The 20,117-nt window shown below is 38.1% G+C and overlaps 1 protein-coding gene and 1 pseudogene across 1 annotated transcript in view; one reads left to right on the plus strand and one right to left on the minus strand.

Moving 5' to 3' along the window:
- LVRN (laeverin) overlaps window positions 1-20,117 on the plus strand; it is a 69,424-nt gene that overhangs the window by 12,012 nt on the left and 37,295 nt on the right. Inside the window, exons 2-4 of the mRNA XM_012448750.2 lie at window positions 11,816-11,958; window positions 13,092-13,231; window positions 16,501-16,627. Coding sequence (XP_012304173.1) covers window positions 11,816-11,958; window positions 13,092-13,231; window positions 16,501-16,627 — 410 coding nt within the window. The remainder of the gene's footprint in view (window positions 1-11,815; window positions 11,959-13,091; window positions 13,232-16,500; window positions 16,628-20,117) is intronic.
- LOC135270547 (probable ATP-dependent RNA helicase DDX43) lies at window positions 2,775-5,160 on the minus strand (annotated as a pseudogene).

Genomic DNA, 20,117 nt, shown 5'->3' on the forward strand with positions numbered 1-20,117 from the left:
ATCCATTTTGAGTTAATTTTTGCATGTGGTGTGAGGTATGGATTAAAAAGGTTTTTTTTTTTTTTTGCATATGACATTGAACTGTACCACTGCCATTTGTTAAAAAGTCCATGATATCTGTACTTAATTGTGTCTGCATTATTGTAAAAAGTTAGTTTTTCGTATATCTATGGGTATTTTTTATGTCTATTCTGTTTTATTGATCCATTTGTGTATCGTTATGCCAATTCTGTACTGTCTTGATTACTGTAGCTTTATAATAAATCTTGAAACCAGGTGTTATTCATCTACCAACTTTTTTTCCAGTTATTTAGGATATTCTAGATCCTTTGCATTTCCATATTAATTTTAGAGTTAGCTTGCTAATATCTATTAAATAAATAAAGAACAAAAAAGAGCCTCCTGGGATTTTAACTGAGTTTATGTTGACTCTATAGAAAAATTTGGGGAGAATTCAAATTTTAAAAATATTGAGTCTTCCAACCTATGAACATGGTATATCTCTCTACTTAATTTAGGTCTTCTTTAACTACTCTCAGCAAGGTTTATATTGTTCACTGTACAGATTTTACACATATTTTGCCAGATTCATTCCTAGGTATTTTATATTTTAAGTATCTATTGGTAATGATATTATTTTAAAATCCAATTTCTAAATATTTTTTGCTAGTTAATTTTTGTTTATTGACCTTGTATGTTACAACTTTGCTAAATCGCTTCTTCAATTAGCATCTTTTTATTTTAAAAAACTTTTAATTTTCCATTAAATTTTCTACATAGGTCATTATGTTGTCTTGAATCTATTTCAGTTTTTATGCCTTTTATTTATTTTCTTGCCTTATTTAAATGTCTAGAGCCTCTAATACAATGTTGAATAGAAGAAGTGAGTAAAGATATTCTAGTCTCATTTCTTACTGTAGGGTGAAAGCACTCAGTCTTCCACGTTAATTATTATGATTTTTTCCATAGGGCTATTTTTTGGTAGATTCTTTTTACTGGTTGAGAAAGTTTCCTTTTATTTATAATTTTCTGAGAGCTATGATCAGGAATGGATGTCATATTTTATCATATGTGTGTTCTGCATCTTTCGAGATGATTATATAGTTTTTGCTATTTAATTTGTTAATATGGTAAATTACATTGATTTTCTAATGATAAACTTGCAAGAGTCTCACTTCTGGTGCCCAGGTTGGAGTGCAGTGGCGCAATCACAGCTCACTGCAGCCTTGGCTTTCAGGGTTCAGGTGATTCTCCCGCCTCAGCCTCCTGAGTAGCTAAGACTACAGACACATGCCACCATGTCCAGCTAATTTTTTGTATTTTTGGTAGAAATAGAGTTTTTCCATGTTGTTCAGGCTGGTTTCAAACTCCTGAGCTCAAGCAATCCATCCCCCTTGGCCTCCAAAAGTGTTGGAATTACAGGCATGAGGCACTGCACCCAGTCTACCTTGAATTCTTGAAATAAATTCCAGTTGTTCTTTACACATTAGCCTTTTTATATATTATTATATTTGATTTACTAAAATTTTGTTTAGAATTTTTGCTCTATGCTCATGAGCGTTATTGACTTGTAGTTTTCTTGCAAAAGGCTAATTTGTCTGATTTTGATGTCAAAGTAACACTGACTTCAAATAATGCATTCAGAAGTAGTTCCTCTTTGATTTTCAGAAAGAATTTATATAAAATTGGTAATACTTCTTTTATAACCATCTGATTGAATTTCACCATGAGGCTACCTGGGTCTGGAAATTCTTTGTGGGGTGGTTTTTAACTATAAGTTAAATTGATTTGATAGATACAGGCTATTTAGGTTATCTATTTCTTCATAGGCAAACTTTGGTAGTTTGTGTCTTTCTAGGAACTCAGCCACTTAATCAAAGTTGCCAAATTTATAAGTATAAAGTTGTTCAAAATATTTTCTGGTTATTTTAAACATCTATAAACTCTGTAGTGACATCACCTCTTTTATTCCTGATATTGGAAATTTATGTCTTCTCTCTTTGGGAGCTGGAGCCTGCCTAGAGATTTATTTTTTTTTGGGGGGGGCTAGTAAATATGGAGTTTTGATTATAGAAAATTCTTTAAACATATACAGAATATAATAAGCCCCCATTAATAACTCAGCTTTGGGAACATCTTTTTCAAAAATATTTTATCTAGCATTTCTGTTCAGTTTGAAGTAGAAGATAAGGTTTTCTGTTTTAACCCAGTCCACCATCACAGTAAAAAGTTCTTTGCTTTTAGTACTTCATCTAGTATCCTACTAGACATTCAGTTAGTCTTTTGATACTACAGATATTGCAGACATACTTATAGAATGCATTCCTAGAAAAGAAATTATCTGATCAAAAGATCTATGTATTTATAATTTATACATACCAAGTTGTCCATAGGAGGTTATACCAATTTATACACCCACCAACTCTAAAGATACATTCACTAGACTTTAGGTAATAGTAAAAGAGTAACACCTAGGGGAGAAATGCCAGATATAGGTGAAGGGGAGGAAGGCAGCAAATCACACTGCCACGTGTGTACCTATGAAACAATTTTGCATGTTCTTCACATGTACCCCAAAACCTAAAATACAATAAAAAAAATTAAATTAAAAAAAAAGAGTAACACCTAACAATTTATAATGTTAAAAATTTTTAGAGGTAATGCTGATTGCAATATAAACTCTAACCAAGCCTTACGAAAGCAGGCACTTGAAAGTATATGTGCTATTAAAGTTTTACTTCTAGTAAGCTAGTAACACTTTTCAATAAAAGACCTTAATAAAACTTCTTGGGCCTTCGGTGAAGTCTTCCCATTTTCTTTTTAGTTGTTGATATGCCTCGTGTCTCTCAGACATTGACACAAACTCCTCTGGAACTCTCTGGTATTAATCAATTCAGTGGCAACCCTCCAATCATTTCTAGTCACAAGTGTAATTGACACTCCACTCCTTCTGGCTCTTCCCATGCACCCTATTTGGTGTACATGTTCTTCAGTGTTTCATGGAAAATTGTAATTACAGACATCTGTAATATCATGGACATCAAGACCTCAGGATGCTACGTCAGTAGCAATTAATATTCACTTGATATATTTTAAAGTTCTCTAATGCTCTCTCAACCAATCTCTCTAAACCATGCAGAGACTCTACTGATATATTTCCAAGGATTAGGTCACTTGATAAATGATCTGCAACTGCCTTTTGGGAAATAAAGACAATGACTTTGTCTCTGGGTGAAATGCTGTCTAGAAAACTTTGGATATAAATTCATTTTTCTTCCTCTGTGGTGATCATTATATTAGCTTCACTAAACTTATGGCAACTAGATCCAGTGTACCAGCACAGACAAGCATGGGCTTTTTCGTTTCTCTTTTTTTGAGACGGAGTTTCGCTCTTGTTCAAGCGATTCTGCTGCCTCGTCCTCCTGAATAGCTGAGATTACAGGCATGCACCACCACACCTGGCTAATTTTGTATTCTTAGGAGAAATGGGGTTTCTCCATGTTGGTCAGGCTGATCTCAAACTCCTGACCTCTGGTGATCCCCTCACCTCAGCCTCCCATAGTGCTGAGATTACAGGCATGAGCCACCTCGCACGGCCAAGCTCTTTCAAATAAGATTGTACGAGTTGATGAACTGAATATGGCCAAGTTGCACTGGACATAATAGTCTGCCTCTCTGGGCACACATCTAACAAAATCTTCATTATCTGGGGTTCAAACCCCATGTCCAGCATCTTGTCTGCTTCATCTAAAACCAAGTAGGTTATACTTCTCAGGCTAACAAAGTTATTTATTTGCAGATCATTCAATTTTTTAGGAGTTGCAATTATGATATGAACACCTTTTCTAAGGTCTTCTATTTGTTTGTCTCTATCTCCACCACCATATACACAAATACTTCTAAACTTTTATTGCATCATTCAGCTTCCACTTAAAGAGGTAGCTTCTGAGTGGGCATAAGGACTAACAAGCGGGTCTATTTTTTTTCCTCTATATGTTGAAAGTCCAGATGAATATATCCAGCCATTAAATAGCATAATGTTTTTCCTGTACCAGTTTTGTCTACTCCTATAAGATCTATTCCTTGCAGAGCAATTGGCCATGCCTGGGACTGGTGTTGGTTTTTGAAAATCTGACTTTTTAATGTTTTCCATAATTGCAGAATAACATTGAAAGACATCATCAAATGTGAAAGTAGGATTGGGGATATGATATTTCTCACCATCTTTCAAGTCATCACACATCATATTAAAATTTTCCTTCCTCCAGTTGTCCATTTGCACTTGGGATATTGAACTTGTTGACTCTTTGTAAAAGATTTTCTCAACTGGTGGTAAATCAATTCTGCATTCTGAATTGTAATTTGCTTTTTTTTTTTTTACACAATTATCTATCACTACTTTTGCTTTTGTTTGCATCACTTTGCTGCCAAAGTTTGACAAATGATTCCAGATGTCCTTTTATTATCTGGATTTCGATGTTTGTTATGCTTTGGCTATCCTTTATTTTTGACCCACCATGACTGATCACTGCACCAACTAAGTCGTTCTTCAATCTGAAACAGAGCAGTGGCTCCCAGTGACTAGAGGCCACAGCCTCCAGGGGTATCGAGGGGTCTCTTCGGCTGCCACTTCTGCCACTTGTATATCCCTCACAACCTCTTTGATTCGGTTCTTCTGCTGGCCTGCTGTCTGGTGCTCAGGATACTGGTGAGCTTCACAAGGTAGCAACAACCCAGGTAATGGCATTGGCTCCTACTTTTTGGTTAGATGAGAATAGGTGCACCTGACCAGCTCTGTACTACCCGACCATGCTGTTGTAGGACTGGTGTCAAGATTTATCCATTTTACTAATCTTGTAGAACTGTTTTTGGCTTCATTGATTTTTCTCTATTGATTTTCTGTTTTTTATTTCAACGATTTATAGTTTGATCTTTCTTATCTCCTTTCTTCTTATTTTGGGCTTTTTTTTTTTTTACTTTTTGTATACTAAGGTTGACACAAACTCACTGCTTTAAGACCCTTTTATTTCTCATGTGGGAATTTCATGCTATAAATTTCCTGCTATTGCTTTAATGCCATGCCACAAATGATATTATGTTGTTTTTTATCTTTTTTTTTTTTCAGTTCAGAATACCTTCTAATTTCCATTTTGATTTCATCTTTGACTCCTGTGTTATTTAGAACTGCGTTATTTGCTTTCCAGATGTTTGGGTGTTTTCTCATTTTTTTCTTGAGTGCCTGACATTTCAATTTGTATGTTGTTGAATGCTGGATTTTGTTATATTGCTTAGAGAATGCTGGTCCTTTTGGGTAGTAACTGAAATTACTTGGTGATCCTGTTGATCCTTGTCTGATTCTCTTGAGCCTTGTTTTTAAGTTCTTTGAGAGTGACTCTAAAGAAGCCTTTACTCTACAGCTACTTTTGCTTAATACTCAGGCACCACCAAGCTGGTCTCTCTCTGTTGAATAATCTATGTATTCTGAAGATTTCAATACGCTGCCTTGAGGGAATTCAAACAACTCTGAACAGTATGTGAACTCTGGGAAGTGTTCAGCTTTCCCTTCACTGGTACTTACTCTTTCCCCAACAGCTTCTCTTTGCCTGAGCTCATGAAGATTGATATTTGACTGAAGACTTGAGGGGATTTCTATGCAGATTTCTGGAAGTCTTTCTCTACATAGTTACCTCTTTTTTTAAACTCACTCTACAAATTCTAGCTGTCTAGGTGCCCCTGAACTCTAACATCTGTCTCTTCAGCTCAGTGAGACCATTGGATTGTTTCTGTGCTGCAGTTTAGAAACTGCTTCCAGGCAGAAGGACAGGGTGATTGCAGCATTTGACTTGTTTACTTCTCTTCTCTTGAGGATCACAGTCCTCTGCTTCTGGTTATCTTATGTCTGAAATAGTTGTTTCATATATTTTATCAGGTTTTAAAACTGTTTTCAGCAGAAGGCTAACTTGAGCCTATGTTACTTCCTTGTGGCGTCAAACAGAAGTCTCATTATCTTTATATTTGGGGATGCTATTAATTATAAAGTTAATCTCCAGTTATCTTCATGACATCTTAGTTTAGTTTTAGTATTTATTATTTTATGTACTTCAAAGCAGGCAGTGCATTGGAAAGGACCCCAGGCTTGGGAGCTGGAGCCCTGATTCTGGTACCACCTTGCACTTGCTGGTTGTCTAATCAGTTGCATAAACTCCTGGGGAGTCGGTTTTCATATCTGTAAATTAAGATGGCGGGACTCTTTAAGTTCCCTTCACTTTTGAAATTTAGTAAGAGACATCGCTTCTCAGCCTTTTGGCTAAGATCAAGTGAAATTTAATAAGAGAACATATATAATCCCACTTTTGTTCACAGATTCCCAGAATTCTTCTTGCATTTCTGATCCTAGTAGTCCCTTGATTAAAGAGAAGAAGGAACTGAAAGGTATTTAGAGAAATGAAGATAGAAAGACCAAGATCAAATAAGGAAGTGTGAAATCATTGGTGAAAATTAGGATATTTGGGGGTGCAAATAAACATGAAAGCAACATGATTAAAATCAGTGAATGTGTGCAGGTATAGGCAGAGTGAACAGAGAATCGAAGGAGACTTCCTTGCAGTTGCTGTTTATGCTAAGAAATCTGGCATGGTGATTAGGGTGTGACACACAAGAGAGAAATTTGAGCAGTATTAGGAAATAATTTGTAAGTCTCAAAACAAGGTCAGGGAACTCAAGTGCCAGGCACATGATGCTGGTGTCACAGAAGAAAGACATCATTTCATTATCCTGTGGAGGTGTCATACCCATATATAGCATGTGGCTGAGCAGTTCTCTCTGGGAGATGGTTTTGCACAGCAAAAATTCAGATCCTGTGTCTTTTGAAAAATAAGTATAGCTAGCATATTGAAAAAGCACACCTTATAGTTTAGTAAAAACAAAACTTTATTTTTCCCATTATCCTTTACAGTGGGAAATTTAGTCTGCGGGATAACTTTTCTGCTCTGCATGAGGACCCCAGCAGCCTATAAGTTCCTGCTTATTCTTAGGTGACAGATGATCTACAGTCACTTAGTCACAAATAAGTCAGATGCGAAAATTAGAAAATCCAATCCTGTGTAATAGTCAAACCTTTGAACTTAATTTGCTGTTAAACTTCCTCTCCCACCTCCATTCTCTCCCATGCTCCATTCCCACTCTTGGGCTGGCTTTAGGATCGAAACCGGCAGTAATTTAGAGGGTGTAGTCCTTCTCCTTTTCTTTACCTCACATTTCTACTCTTCTTTGCCTATCCTGATAGCTGCTATTTTGATTCCACGAGAGTCCAGTGGGGCTGAGGGTGACAGGGAGAGGTAATAAATAGGACACTTCTTACTTGAACTAGTACAGTTGTCATTTGGTCTCATTCTGGTCTTACAGATGAATTTTCCCTTGAGATGTCGTTTTCCTGGCTTCTTCAGTGTTTTCCCTCTTTTTTCTACAATTTCCTTGACTCAGCAACTTCTCCTATGTCTTTGTTCTGATAGTCACCATGACTCCTTCCTTAGCCCCTGGACATCGAGCAGTGTATTTCAAAGCTCCTCCAACCTCCTCCAGGTGGCTCTATAGGACTGACCCAAGACAGTCCCCTTATTGACTTACTCTGTGTGATAGGGGACACAGCTCTAGCAAGGAACACTCATGCATCCCTGGCCTGGGACTGGCGTGAGTCCCAAGGCAGCAGCACTCCAAAGAAGTCAGCTATTCTCATGCCTTTTAGATCGCCACCTGGTAGGAGTTAGACCCTGGCCATACTGTCAATTTCATCTTTCTCAAAAGTGAGTTGGGCTTCCAAGCCTCTCAGCCTAAGGAAACACTTCCTCTGCTCTCTGAGGGATTCTCTCCTCCAAGCCCATAGTTAGAAGGTTGCCCCTCCTCCCAATTCCCTGAGAGCATGGAAAGCTTGGCAAAATAATGCTTGCCCCTCCCCTCCATCAAGAGATATCTTCTCCAATCTCTTTTGTTTCCATTCTCTGACCCTTCTTCTGTAGCCTTCATCTAGCTGAGAAGTTCAACAGGCACCCCCAGGTTCTCAAGGCCATTTATTTTGAAAATCTTTGTAACATATTTTGGTGCCTTTCTCTGGAATTTTACATCTATTATGTTTTGTTGCATGGTGAAAATTTCAGTTTTCAGATCCTATTACACAAGTTATAAACAAACATGATTCATAAGCCAACCTTTGAACCACGGTCCAGTGGGGTAACATCTGGCTCTACTAAAACTTTTGATTTCTGAGTGTGTTATTGTGTAAAAAAACTGCGGAGGAGGACAACTTTCCTAAGAATTATTTAATACTTGATCAGCTATGTTATTCAGCACTTGTTAACTAGAGCTGTAGGAATACAAAGTTCATAAAATAATTTGGAATGAAATAGCTTACTGAGTGGATGTAGTGGATATTTTTATATGATAGTAGATTTATTCTTCAACAATGTCATGTGGTTCTTAACCATGAAGAAAGTACAGAGTCCATGATCCACTTCCAGCACAAGAAAGCAGTGAGTCCATTATTCTCTTTCTAGACAGGAGGGCAGGAAAGTGGCTCTGCAATACTGACCCACAGGGAGACAAATTCTCCCAAATTAACTCCCTCACCAGCTGACCATTCTAAACACAGACTTAATGGACACCATAATAGCATGTTTCAGTGAGATCTGAAGGGAAGAGAGGGTGGTGGATGGTTCTATTTTCTGAGGTCAGAATATCTTTGCAGGATTGCTTGTGTCCAAAGCACAGAGAAAACAGAAAAACACAACTGTGAGGTTCCCAGAGGTGGCATAATCTGATCATATGCGCTGCCGGTTAGGCTTGACTTTTGCAGTTAAGGTTGAGAGCCAAAGGTTGTGTGCTGTAGGGATTTCCCCCTAACTTTTTGTTTGTTTGTGTAAAACTAGGGAGGGAAATCGTTGAATGAAATGCAAGAGATTTTCTTTTATTTTACTTATTTGGAGACCTGAATTATGGAATTGGAAAATGTTTGTTTGATGTTTGATTTGCTAAAGTGGTGACTCTTTAAGCTGGTGCCCCCACCTGCTTTTATGCTCCAGGTTCACTTTTTGAACCTGGAGAATAAAAGTTTCCCACTTCCTTAAAAAGTGTCTAATTTTCTCCCCACTTCCCACCTTGCAGCCTCTTTGAGATTCATAAGCTTCGTGAAGTCATGGCAGCTAAGAATGTATGATCAAGCTTTACTTCCTATAGTTTCTTTTACAAAGACAATAGACATTTGTTGGCTTTTTAAAAATACGTGTTTATATATTTTTTAAAATAGGAGAGAATCCCTCAGAGAGCCTGTATTTTTTTAATATACCACCAGTTGTACAAAATGTCCTATAATTTCAGAGGGCTCAAAGACCTTCTGAAGGCCATGCATGAATCTGCAAAGGGGTTGTTTCTCCCAACTTTAGATGACTCAGTCACAGCCAACTCATGGGCTCATTTTCCATCCTGCTGGACATCTTAATCCCTCTTAGAATCAGTTTTAGAGCTGTGAGTGGCCTTAGAGATCATCTACATTTTATAGAAAATTTAAGTGGTATATTAAGCAGCTTTCCCAAAGTTACACGACTGTCTTTACACTACAGATTCTGAGCAAGAACTCAGGTGACTGAATTTCCTGTTGACTCCTATTCTTTCCACTATATTGTCAATGGCTTGAATCTTCTGTACTTTGTCCCGTCCCCTTACAGACAGTAACCAAAACCATAAAACAAATGCCAGGATAACACACTCTGCCAAAGTACTTCATATTCTTTTGTATATACTAATATCATGCTGTTTTTCTTTTATACTAGTACTTGGCTAAACAAAATACTTATGCAGTTGCTATGAACCCAGATTGTAAATGATACAGAATAAAAAATATATTAACTCTAGTTTCTAGCAGTTTCAAATTTACTAGGGAGACAAATATGACTCCTGTTTAACCTGTGGCCAGCTGTAACCCCTAGAACTTTTCTTTTATATTTTAAATTTTTGCGGGTATAATAGTAGGTATATGTATTTGTGGGGTTCATGAGATACTTTGATACAGGCATGCAATGCATAATAATCACATCATGGAGAATGGGGTATCCATTCCCTCAAGCATTTATCCACTTTGCTACAAACCAACCAATTATACTCTTTTAGTTATTTTAAAATGTACAATTAAATTATTTTGACTATAGTCACTGTGTTGTGCTATTAAATACTAGTTATTATTCATTCTAATACCCATTACCATCCCCACCTCCCCTCCACCCTGGGACTTTTAAAGATGCATCTGTAATTAGTGATTTCCAAGCCTCCATTCCATCCTGTAACTTATCCCTCTTTGACTTCTTGTATAGTTCATCTGTATCAAGAATGGTTTGTGAGATTGGAAGGGATATAGGAGAATTCAAAGGTGTTTTGTTGGTAAATTTAATTACCAATAATATAAAAGCTCAAACAGCAGTACCAGGTAAATAGTGTCATTATTTTCTAGGTGAGGAAACTGAGACTTAACAAGATTATGTGACTTCTCCAGGAGTGCAGAGTTGGTAGTAGATGGAGTAGAGTAGGGTCTTTCAGAAAAGTAGCTGGTATCAGAGCCCACAGGGATCCTTCCAGTCTATGCAACTAAGAGTATAATAATGTGGGCAAGGGCAAATAGGCCAAAATAGGCTTACTATAAATCATTGTTTTTGTCACGGTGAGGTTATGACACCTAATAATAGCTGACTGAGAGGTGTTTGCATGTGCCAGCTGTCCCGTGTGTCCTACCTAAGGCTGTGTGAATTTTTATGCTAGCAGCTACCGTATAACAGTGAAGGAGGGATCACAAAGCTAAGTAATGTATGGGATACCCTCTTGAGAGATCTTTGTTGAATTCACCTTTTATTTATCCAAGAATTGGAGCCAATGCAAAAACAAATGTATTAGAGACTTTCAGTCTCAGGACCTTAGTTGAAAAAGGAATTTAGCATCCACAATTGTCATCTAAAAACAGGTTCCCAGTTAAGCAAGTCTTGGCAAATGGGATAATGAAGCTGCAGGATTGTTTTGTTTTGTTTTGAGAAAACAGTTGTCTGCTGGGACCAATGCTGTCATCAGTCTCAGGCAGTGTTTGCAGAGGGTGAACCTGACATCTTCTCGTCTGCTAAGGGTATTCTTGTCCCTAAGCTTTTCCCTGTAAGTCATCAGTGCATGGTTGGATAATGTGACTCTTTGCATTTTGCCATGAAGATGGAGGAAGAATCAGTAGGGATTTGATATTTACTCATGTATAATTGAAAGTTGTTTTGTTCAATCAGCATGTACCCAAATTGTTTACTTTCAAGGGTGTGTAAAATAAAAACTTTGTGTAAGTTTTTGGCTAGGAAGAAGAGCAGGCATGTGAGAAAAAGAAAAAAATATAGACATTCTTCCACTGACTTTTACTTTAGAGGAAGATGAAAGCAATAGACCGTTCTCAAATAAGTAACCCTAGCTTTATAAAGACCTGGTTCTCAAAAGACTGGTGTTGCATATTTGCTATATTTGTTTCTATTCTGTTTGTAAAAGGTTTTAAAGGTTTATGATGTAATAAAGCAAATATTATTTTGTGTTGAAAATTAAAGAGTGTGCTTGTATTTTAGGTCTTATGAGAATTCTAAGGTGCCATGACAATTGGAGTGTGTTGGTGTGATGGGGTGGGCAGTGAGGAAGATGGGAGGAAACTTCCTCTCACACACCAGGCTAGCTTACAAGCCCTCATCTCTCAATATTTTTTATTCCACCGAGTTGAGATAAAAATAAATAAAAATTTTTCCACAATGTATTTCAGGGTCCTGATAGCATCCCAGCTGGAACCAACATTTGCCAGGTTTGTTTTCCCTTGTTTTGATGAGCCCGCTCTGAAGGCAACTTTTAATATTACAATTATTCATCATCCAAGTTATGTGGCCCTTTCCAACATGCCAAAGCTAGGTAAGTAATGCTTTCTGTCCATATCTAGCTATCTATCTATGTAAGCTTTGTAATCACGTTTACACCAGTGGCTTTTCTAGGCAGTGTATTATGGTGTATTATAAGTACAGTCTCCTATAATTAGGTAGCACAGTCACCTGGAGTATGTGTGAGCACCCACATCTTGGAGATGGTAAATCCTGATTCCTTTTGTATTAGAAGCTGGGGATATTATACTGTTCTTGTACATAGGCAGACTGCCTGTCCATTCGTTTGGGCTTCAACTGTTGATCATTAGTGATAATAAGTTGGTGGGCGTAGGCTGAATCTGGTACACAGCTGTGTTTTATTTAGCTCACGTGTCTTTTTTTCTTTTGATTAAATCAGTTTCCAACTTTAAAATATCTAGAGATTTTACATAAAAATTTAAATGTGTAAACTTAGAAGTTCTAACAACACTTCACCTATGGCTCTTACATGGCTGTGATCAGTTACATTTGAGAGGAGGCTCTAAGTCTCAGGACCTTAGTTGAAAAGGGAATTTAGCCTCCACAATTGTCATCTAAAGGCAGGTTTCCAGGACAGCAAGTCTTGCCACAGCCAGCAGGAGGTTGGCTGTCTCCTGCAGCCTCTTCTCAGATGATCCCCATCACTCCCTATTAGCATACACCAACCCATTTCACTTCAAGTGCCTGGCCCTTGTAGGTATTTGAGTTTGTGATTTCAGCTTTAAAGGCCCCAGATTGTTTCTGCTAAAGTTTTAGTTGAAACCTGAGAATAGTAGAATTGCACCTTGTTGATCTGCCTGGGGGCAGCTCTAGATTAAGTGTTGTGAGAAATGGGCTGGACTAGAAAACAATAGAAGTAGGTGGGAGAGAAAGGAGGCAGATCAGGGTCTAAGCTTTAGTGCTCATGGATTTGGCCCTCAATCAAGCCTATATTATTCAAAATGCTGATTCAGGCCAAAGATGCTGTTCTGAGATCTTCCTAATGTAGTTCTGGATAGCCTAGGGGTAGGTGGAGAAATCTGAACTGCTAGGCTGTGAGGAATAGCTGGAAAGGAGTAGCTGGGTGACAACTGATTTGACAAATTATTTCAAAGTCTTGTTATTGCTTAGGTTTGCTGTGATTTGAACTAAAATAAATTTCTCTAGGTCAGTCTGAAAAAGAAGATGTGAATGGAAGCAAATGGACTGTTACTACCTTTTCCACTACGCCCCACATGCCAACTTACTTAGTTGCATTTGTTATATGTGACTATGACCATGTCAATAGAACGGAAAGGGGCAAGGAGGTGAGTGAGGAAGATTCTCTAGGTAAGGGAGAGTGTACTGGCTGCAGACTGTTCATTTACTCTTTCTGCATCCAGTAGCTATGCCTGCATATCCCATAATCGCTTCCTAGTTCTCTCTCCCAAGTCCTGTTAAAGTTCTTAGTGTGGCTTTGCAGAATGGGATGTAACATTTCCTATTGCCATTCTTTGGATAGGTTTCCATGGAAAGAGTGCGTATTAAACCCACTCCGCAAGACAAGGTCTGTGCTCCCTCTTCCCAGTGTGTTTCTGCTTTTGCAGAACACAGGAGAGAATGGGGAGCACTGCTGCCCTGAAACCTTGATACTTGGGTTCAGTATGTAATGTGTACTTAGCCAGGGTTAGTGGAGTCTTGAAGCTTGGGTGACATTCAAAACGGTCAGCAACCAGTGTGACTGGGCATCAATCAATCAAAACGAACACTAGCCAGGAACAAATGCTGTGGCTGAAATGGTGCATGCAGGTTAAATTTCATCCCTATTGTTCTATGAAACGGCCATATAAACAAAGCGACCCCCAAATGCAGAAGGAGCTGAGAAACCGAAGAAGGAGGCAGACAAATCTAGTTTGTTGGTTTGGAGTGATTTATTAAGTGAACTTAAAGACAGAAGCATGGTCTTGGGTGGCATAAGACAGGTATATCTTTGCTCTGCAACTGCCCAGACCCAGGGCTTATATCCTGGGGGAAAAGCATACATGCTCTGGAAGGAATGTGTAGTTGCCCACCCACAGGCACCACAGCCTATGATTTCCAGAACAACAAGGGTGGTTTTGAAGGAAACTTAGAATGAATAGGTGTTTCTACATAATGAGTATCACATTAACTAGACATTTTAGACTCAAGGATAGTTAGAAGTTACATAGTGGACTAGCATTTAAAATAAAGTCACTCTTGTCCCCATACCGATCCAGAAGCTGAACTGCCATGTTCTTCAGCTCTGGAGCATGCAACACTTTTTCTGAGGTGTGTAAAGTTGGCACTCTGTCCTGAAATACCTGGTTTTCACCCAATTACCCCCTTTATAATAATCCTTTAGAAAAATATGGCGGTTATACTGGCAGTGCTTTATATACAGGTTCACTCCCTATCACAGAGGGCCTTACACCCAGTTCTTTCTAGACACATAGACTTCATGGGGCTGAGAAAAAATCAGGCCTTATAGCTGGCTAACATACTCTCCTGACCCCAAGATCTTCCAGGCTTACACCGTTAATATGTGGAGAAAAGAAAGCTGTGGATGAGCCAAGCCGCTCATCAGGGGAGAATCAGTCAAAGCTACTCCTCCTTTACAACTCCTAACCTAGTGATGAATTAACAACTTTGTGTTGGTTGAGCGATTCTCAAAGCTCCTCCTAACTTTATGAATTAATAATACTGTGTTAGATGCAAACGACAGCTTGTTATCTTCCTAAGCTGATGGCTCTAGTCTGATTTTCCTCATTGAATAATTACTAGTAGATCCTTGACATCCACAGATATAGCACTGGCCCAGTTAAACATGCGTGGCTTATATTGTTAAATCTGCTCAGGCCTGATTTGGAAGCATGTGCTTCGAGCTTGGCAAGGAGGAGCGGGCCCCACGGCTCCCACAGGAAATGACAGACCCAAGGTGATCCCTCGGCTCCATTATCTCAAGTGCCTGGTTGTGGTCAGTGCTGCTGCACAGCCAACATTTCTTGTAGAGGGATGAACTCTATTTATCTCTGAAAAATCACCCCGAAAGGATGCCAGCTGCCATAGAAGCAGCAGGAAAATGGAGCATGCCTAAGAAAGTCATGTTCTTAGCCAGCACACTGAAGTTTGGCATGAGTCTATCAGTGGAATGTTAGCGTTTGGCTACAGCTCAGCTTTACAAAGTTAGTGAGTGCATTATATACTCTACAGAAAAACAAAAATGTATACTTGGAATAGAGTCCAGCCCATTTACAAATTTCTCATTAAGTAACAGATAAAGATTTGGTGAAATGGAAAGTATAGTTAATGTCTGGCATGAGGATAAACATAAGAAAGCAAGTAAATTGTAATTCTCTTACTATTCTGTTGCCAAATGACACTTCCACTTTAGCAAGTAGAAGGAAATCTCTGCCATGTTTTGTCCATTTTGTGTAACCACACTGTTGTTTGGGTACTTGGAGCTTATTTGTGTGCTTTTGATGAGTAATATTCTATTGTTTTAACATTATTATTGTAAATTGAAAGTATTGCAAACTCTACAAAATTATCACGTAAGCAATGTAGGTAGTTCAGGATTTACATAATTCAAGAAAAACTTTTAAGCAGAAATAAAAGGAAAGTCATTTCCTTAGCGTTTTTTTCTCTAATGTTTTGCAGAACATTCTTTCTTAGACAACTGCATTCACAACGGGACAAATATTTTAATTATCTCAATTGGTAACTTTCATTCCAAGATCTTTAAGTTTTACTTATGTTCTTTAACATTAATGCTGGCAATTCTATTAAAATTGCTTACATGATATTTTTGTAGCATTTACAATACTTTCAATTTACAGTAATAATTAATGTTAAAACAATAGACTATTACTCACCAAAATCACACAAATAAGCTGCAAATACACAAACAACAGTGTGGTCACACCAAATGGACAAAACATGGCAGAGATTCCCTTTTACTTGCTAAAGTGGAAGTGTCATTTGGCGATAGAATACCAAGAGAATTATAATTTACTTGCTTCGACAGCTTTAAAATTATAAGACATTTGATGAACTTTTTTAAATTAGGAGAATTAACCTTATTTGAAATTTTAAAAGTAGGACTATTAATATTCTAATAGCCAAATCATTCTAAATTTGTATGATTTAAATTTGCTTAATATGTAACATACTATATAACCCCCACTAACAGTGCAATTCTGTTTGGATCCTTAGTAATATATCGTGAAAAGGGAAACAAGGGCCCAGAGTGCACAAAATGTCTATAGAATCTACACTTACTGTAAGGGTAGATGGTGGTATGACCCATTCCAAGGGTTGTTTTATGATTCCAGAGTTGTACATGCTATTGGCAAAGATTGACATAACGCACTTTTAAGGGAAATCACTGTTTATAACTTAGTGAACAGCCTTCAGGGGTTTTCTCAGGACATAGAGGCATGCAAACATTTTATTATGTAGGTTCTTCTGAAAAGGTAAGACTTTGACTCTAGAGCAGCAGGGAATTGGAGCAAGCAGGCTACCTCTTTTCAAAATCGCTACTGGTTTTCCTAATCAGCGCTTAACTGTTTTGATTTAGATACGCATCTGGGCCCGCAAAGATGCCATTGCAAGTGGAAATGCAGACTTTGCTTTGAACATCACAGGCCCCACCTTCTCTTTTCTGGAGGATTTGTTCAATATCAGTTACTCTCTTCCAAAAACAGGTGAGGCAATCTTTTCCTTTCAGTGCATTTGGTTTTCTGTTATTTGGGCCCCTGGTGGAGGCCTGGCGATACAGAGACAAACCTATAAGGATCCACTGTCGCTATTTAGCTGCTGTTTTGGAGTTAGCCTCCTGACCTATGTTTTACACCTTTGGAAACACACAGAGGCCCACCTCTCTTTCTCTGTACAGAGCCATGTGCTCAGCAGCTGCTGAAGAGCTCTCAGACTTTTTAGGTCTCTCCTGGCTGCTCAATCCTCTAGACACCGCTTTCTCTCTTGTGTTCGAGGCTTTTGTCTCATACTGCAAGTGTGCAATGCTCTGTCTGGATGATTTTAGCTAGTGGACTTTCAGAAGTTACTTCATTCTCCTTTAGTAAATTGTATTTTTTAAAATTAGTGGTCCTAACTGTGAATTTTCATTGTATAAAATTGGAATCATATGTTAATATAATAGGATCCTTAAGGAAATATGTAAATACTTAACCTCTTATAGATCTATGTGGTATGTCCTTAAAATTGCATGAGCCACTCAGCTCAGAAAGCTGTTCAATGTTTTTTCTCTCTAACTTGAAAGTATCTTGTGAATATGTTTTGTTCTTCTGACATGTGAGTTGGAGACTTTGAAAAAGTATGCTCTGCCTATACTGGCAGATAGTGGCAGAAGGTGGGGAGTAAATATTTGGGAGGTTGAACCTCCTGAGCCCCAGGAAGCCAGGGCTTCTGCAGCTCAAGCATTCTGGCTAACGAGGAATGGGAAATGAAGGGACGGAAACCAGCCTTGGCCCATTCAGAAATACTGGAGGTGACACCTATCATTTAGGGAGTTGGAGGCAGCAGGAGCTCAGGCATGGAGACCAAGCTCCTGGCATTTCTGGGGCTGGAGGCTCCCAACATGTCCCTTATCTTGGCAAGAAAAGTTCTATTTGTATTTATTTAGATGAGAAGTGCAGAGTCATCCTTGATACCCTGTTCCCTCGAAGCACACTGTCAATCTAATCATCTTACATCCTCATCATCTTACATCCATCCACCCACTTCTTCCTGTCCCCCAGGTCTCCCTAATTTTCATCATCATCTCCACCACAGCTGTCCTCTCATAGCTTCTCCACATTCCCTCCTGCCCCCTCCAAGCCATGCTTCATATGAAGCCAGAAGGATCTTTCCAGAGCAAATCTGATTATGTTACTATTCTCTTTAAAAACTGTGTGACCTCCCATTGCCCTGAGGGTTATGTCCAAAGTCAGCGCCATGTCTTTATAATGGTGCATCTCTTACCAACGTCTCAGGGCTTTTGGCTGTTCCTGAGTGGGAAGGCTGCTTTAGCACTGTCTCTGCCCTCTCCTATGGGTTCACCTTCCTCTTGTCTCCTCCAGGCTCTTACACATGCCGTTTGCACATCCTGAAATGCCTTCTGTCCACTGAATAATTCAATTCTATTTCTCAACTCAATGCCCCCTCATCCAGGAAGTCTTCCCTGACTTCTTTTCTCCAACTTCCACAGCATCCTGCTTATTTCTCCATCTGAACTCTTGATCAATTGTATTTTAATTGTCTTCCTCATTAGAACTTGGAGTTAGGATCTGAATGGTTTTTTTCTTTGTGCCACTAGAACCTATGGCAGTCAGGTGGTCAACAGTAAACTTTTGGGGGGATGGAGGAAATAAATATATGTGATTAGTTCAGTAATTCCACTTAAATTCTGACCAGATTATTAACTCCTGGACATCAGGGATACATTTGATACTTCCTTAATAAACTTCATAGCATCTCAACTGGTGCTACCCTTTGAGCACCCATAGAAGGTGCTCAATCAAAACTTCATTTTTGTTGATAGGTGATTAAAATAAGGAATTCCTCTATTACTGGATTTGTAGGAGAAAGATAACTAATATTTCTTTTTTTTTATTTTGGGGATTTAAAAAAGTTTTAATTTTTAATTCTTATGGGTACATAATAGGTATATAAAGTTATGGGACACATGCAATGTATAATAATTGCATCCTGGAAAATGGGGTATCCATTCTCTCAAGCATTTATCCTTTGTATTATAAGCAATCCAGTTATACTCTCTTAGTTGTTTTTAAATGTACAATTAAATTACTATTGACTGTAGTCACCCTATTGAGCTATCAAATACTAGGTCTTATTCATTCTTTCTAATTTTTTTGGACCCATTAACCATCCCCAGTTCCCCTAAGCCCCCCACTGCTTTTCCAGTCTCTGGTCACCATCCTTCTGCTCTTTATCTCCATAAGTTCAATTGTTTTGATTTTTAGATCTTTGGGGATTTTTTTTTTCTTCAGGTTCTGGAGTACATGTGCAGATCATGCAGGATTGTTGCATATTGCTTTAATTCTTTATTGAATCACAAACAAAACAAAGCAAATGCCTCCCCTACCAGTATTTCCCACATATGCCATACTCTTACCCTCAGAGAGTTTGGTGAGAAACTATTTGGTTTATTTCTCCTGTGTTGTTCTTTTAGCTTATTTTCTTGTAGTTTGCTCAATGAATTTTTACTTTAGAATCTAAGATTATATGAGCTGTGTTCATGTGTCCCTTAAATAGAACAGTATTTTTTCTCATGTTGCTTTCATTTTAATTCACTCTCAAGTCAAAAGTTAGATTGAATATCAAAATATTATAGTGACTGGTAGAGCTAGGTGTTTGGGTTATTATTGTGCCAGTTGACACTTTTACCTGTAGGCTATATGCCAGATTTTCTATACCTATACCAAGACTAATTATTAGTCTCCTATATATTTTAAATGTTAAGTTATATCATTTTAATTTTTGATTTTTGATAATTGAATAACATTTTAAATAAGATTTTTGGCTATTTGCAGTATTTCTTTGCTGCATTGTTAACCTTTCATTTTTTTTCTGAGTTCTTTAAATATTAAAAAGTCTAATTGCTTGTGGTATATGCTTTAAATATTTTCCCCTAGATTATTGTTTGCCTTTCAAATTAGTATATAGTATATTTTGGTGAACCAAAGTATTTATTTATTTTTATTTATGCATTTTTTGAGATGGCATCTCACTCTGTCACCCAGGCTGGAGTGCAGTGGTGCAATCTCCCCTCACTGTCACTTCCGCCTCTGAGGTTCAAGTGATTCTCCCGCCTCAGCCTCCTGAGTAGCCAGAAATACAGGTGTTCACCACCACGCCCAGCTAATTTTTCTATTTTTAGTAGAGACAGAGTTTCACCATATTGGCCAGGCTAGTTGGTTAGGCTGGTCTTGAACTCCTGACCTCAAGTGATTCACCCATCTAGACCTCTCAAAGTGCCAAGATTATGCATAGAAGCCACCATGCCTGGCTAAAGTATTTAATTGAAATAGACTATTTTTAAAGAGGAGTTTTAGGTTACAGGAAGATCGTGCAAAAAATGCAGAGTTCCCATATATTTTCTTTCCTTCCTTCTCCCCCCTTTCTCCTGTTGCCAACATCTTGCATTAGTGTGCTACACTTGTTACAGTATTGAAA

Source organism: Aotus nancymaae, unplaced genomic scaffold (genome assembly GCF_030222135.1).
Source record: "Aotus nancymaae isolate 86718 unplaced genomic scaffold, 86718_ANA_hifiasm-v0.15.2.pri h1tg000064l_0, whole genome shotgun sequence".
Lineage (NCBI taxonomy): Eukaryota > Metazoa > Chordata > Mammalia > Primates > Aotidae > Aotus > Aotus nancymaae.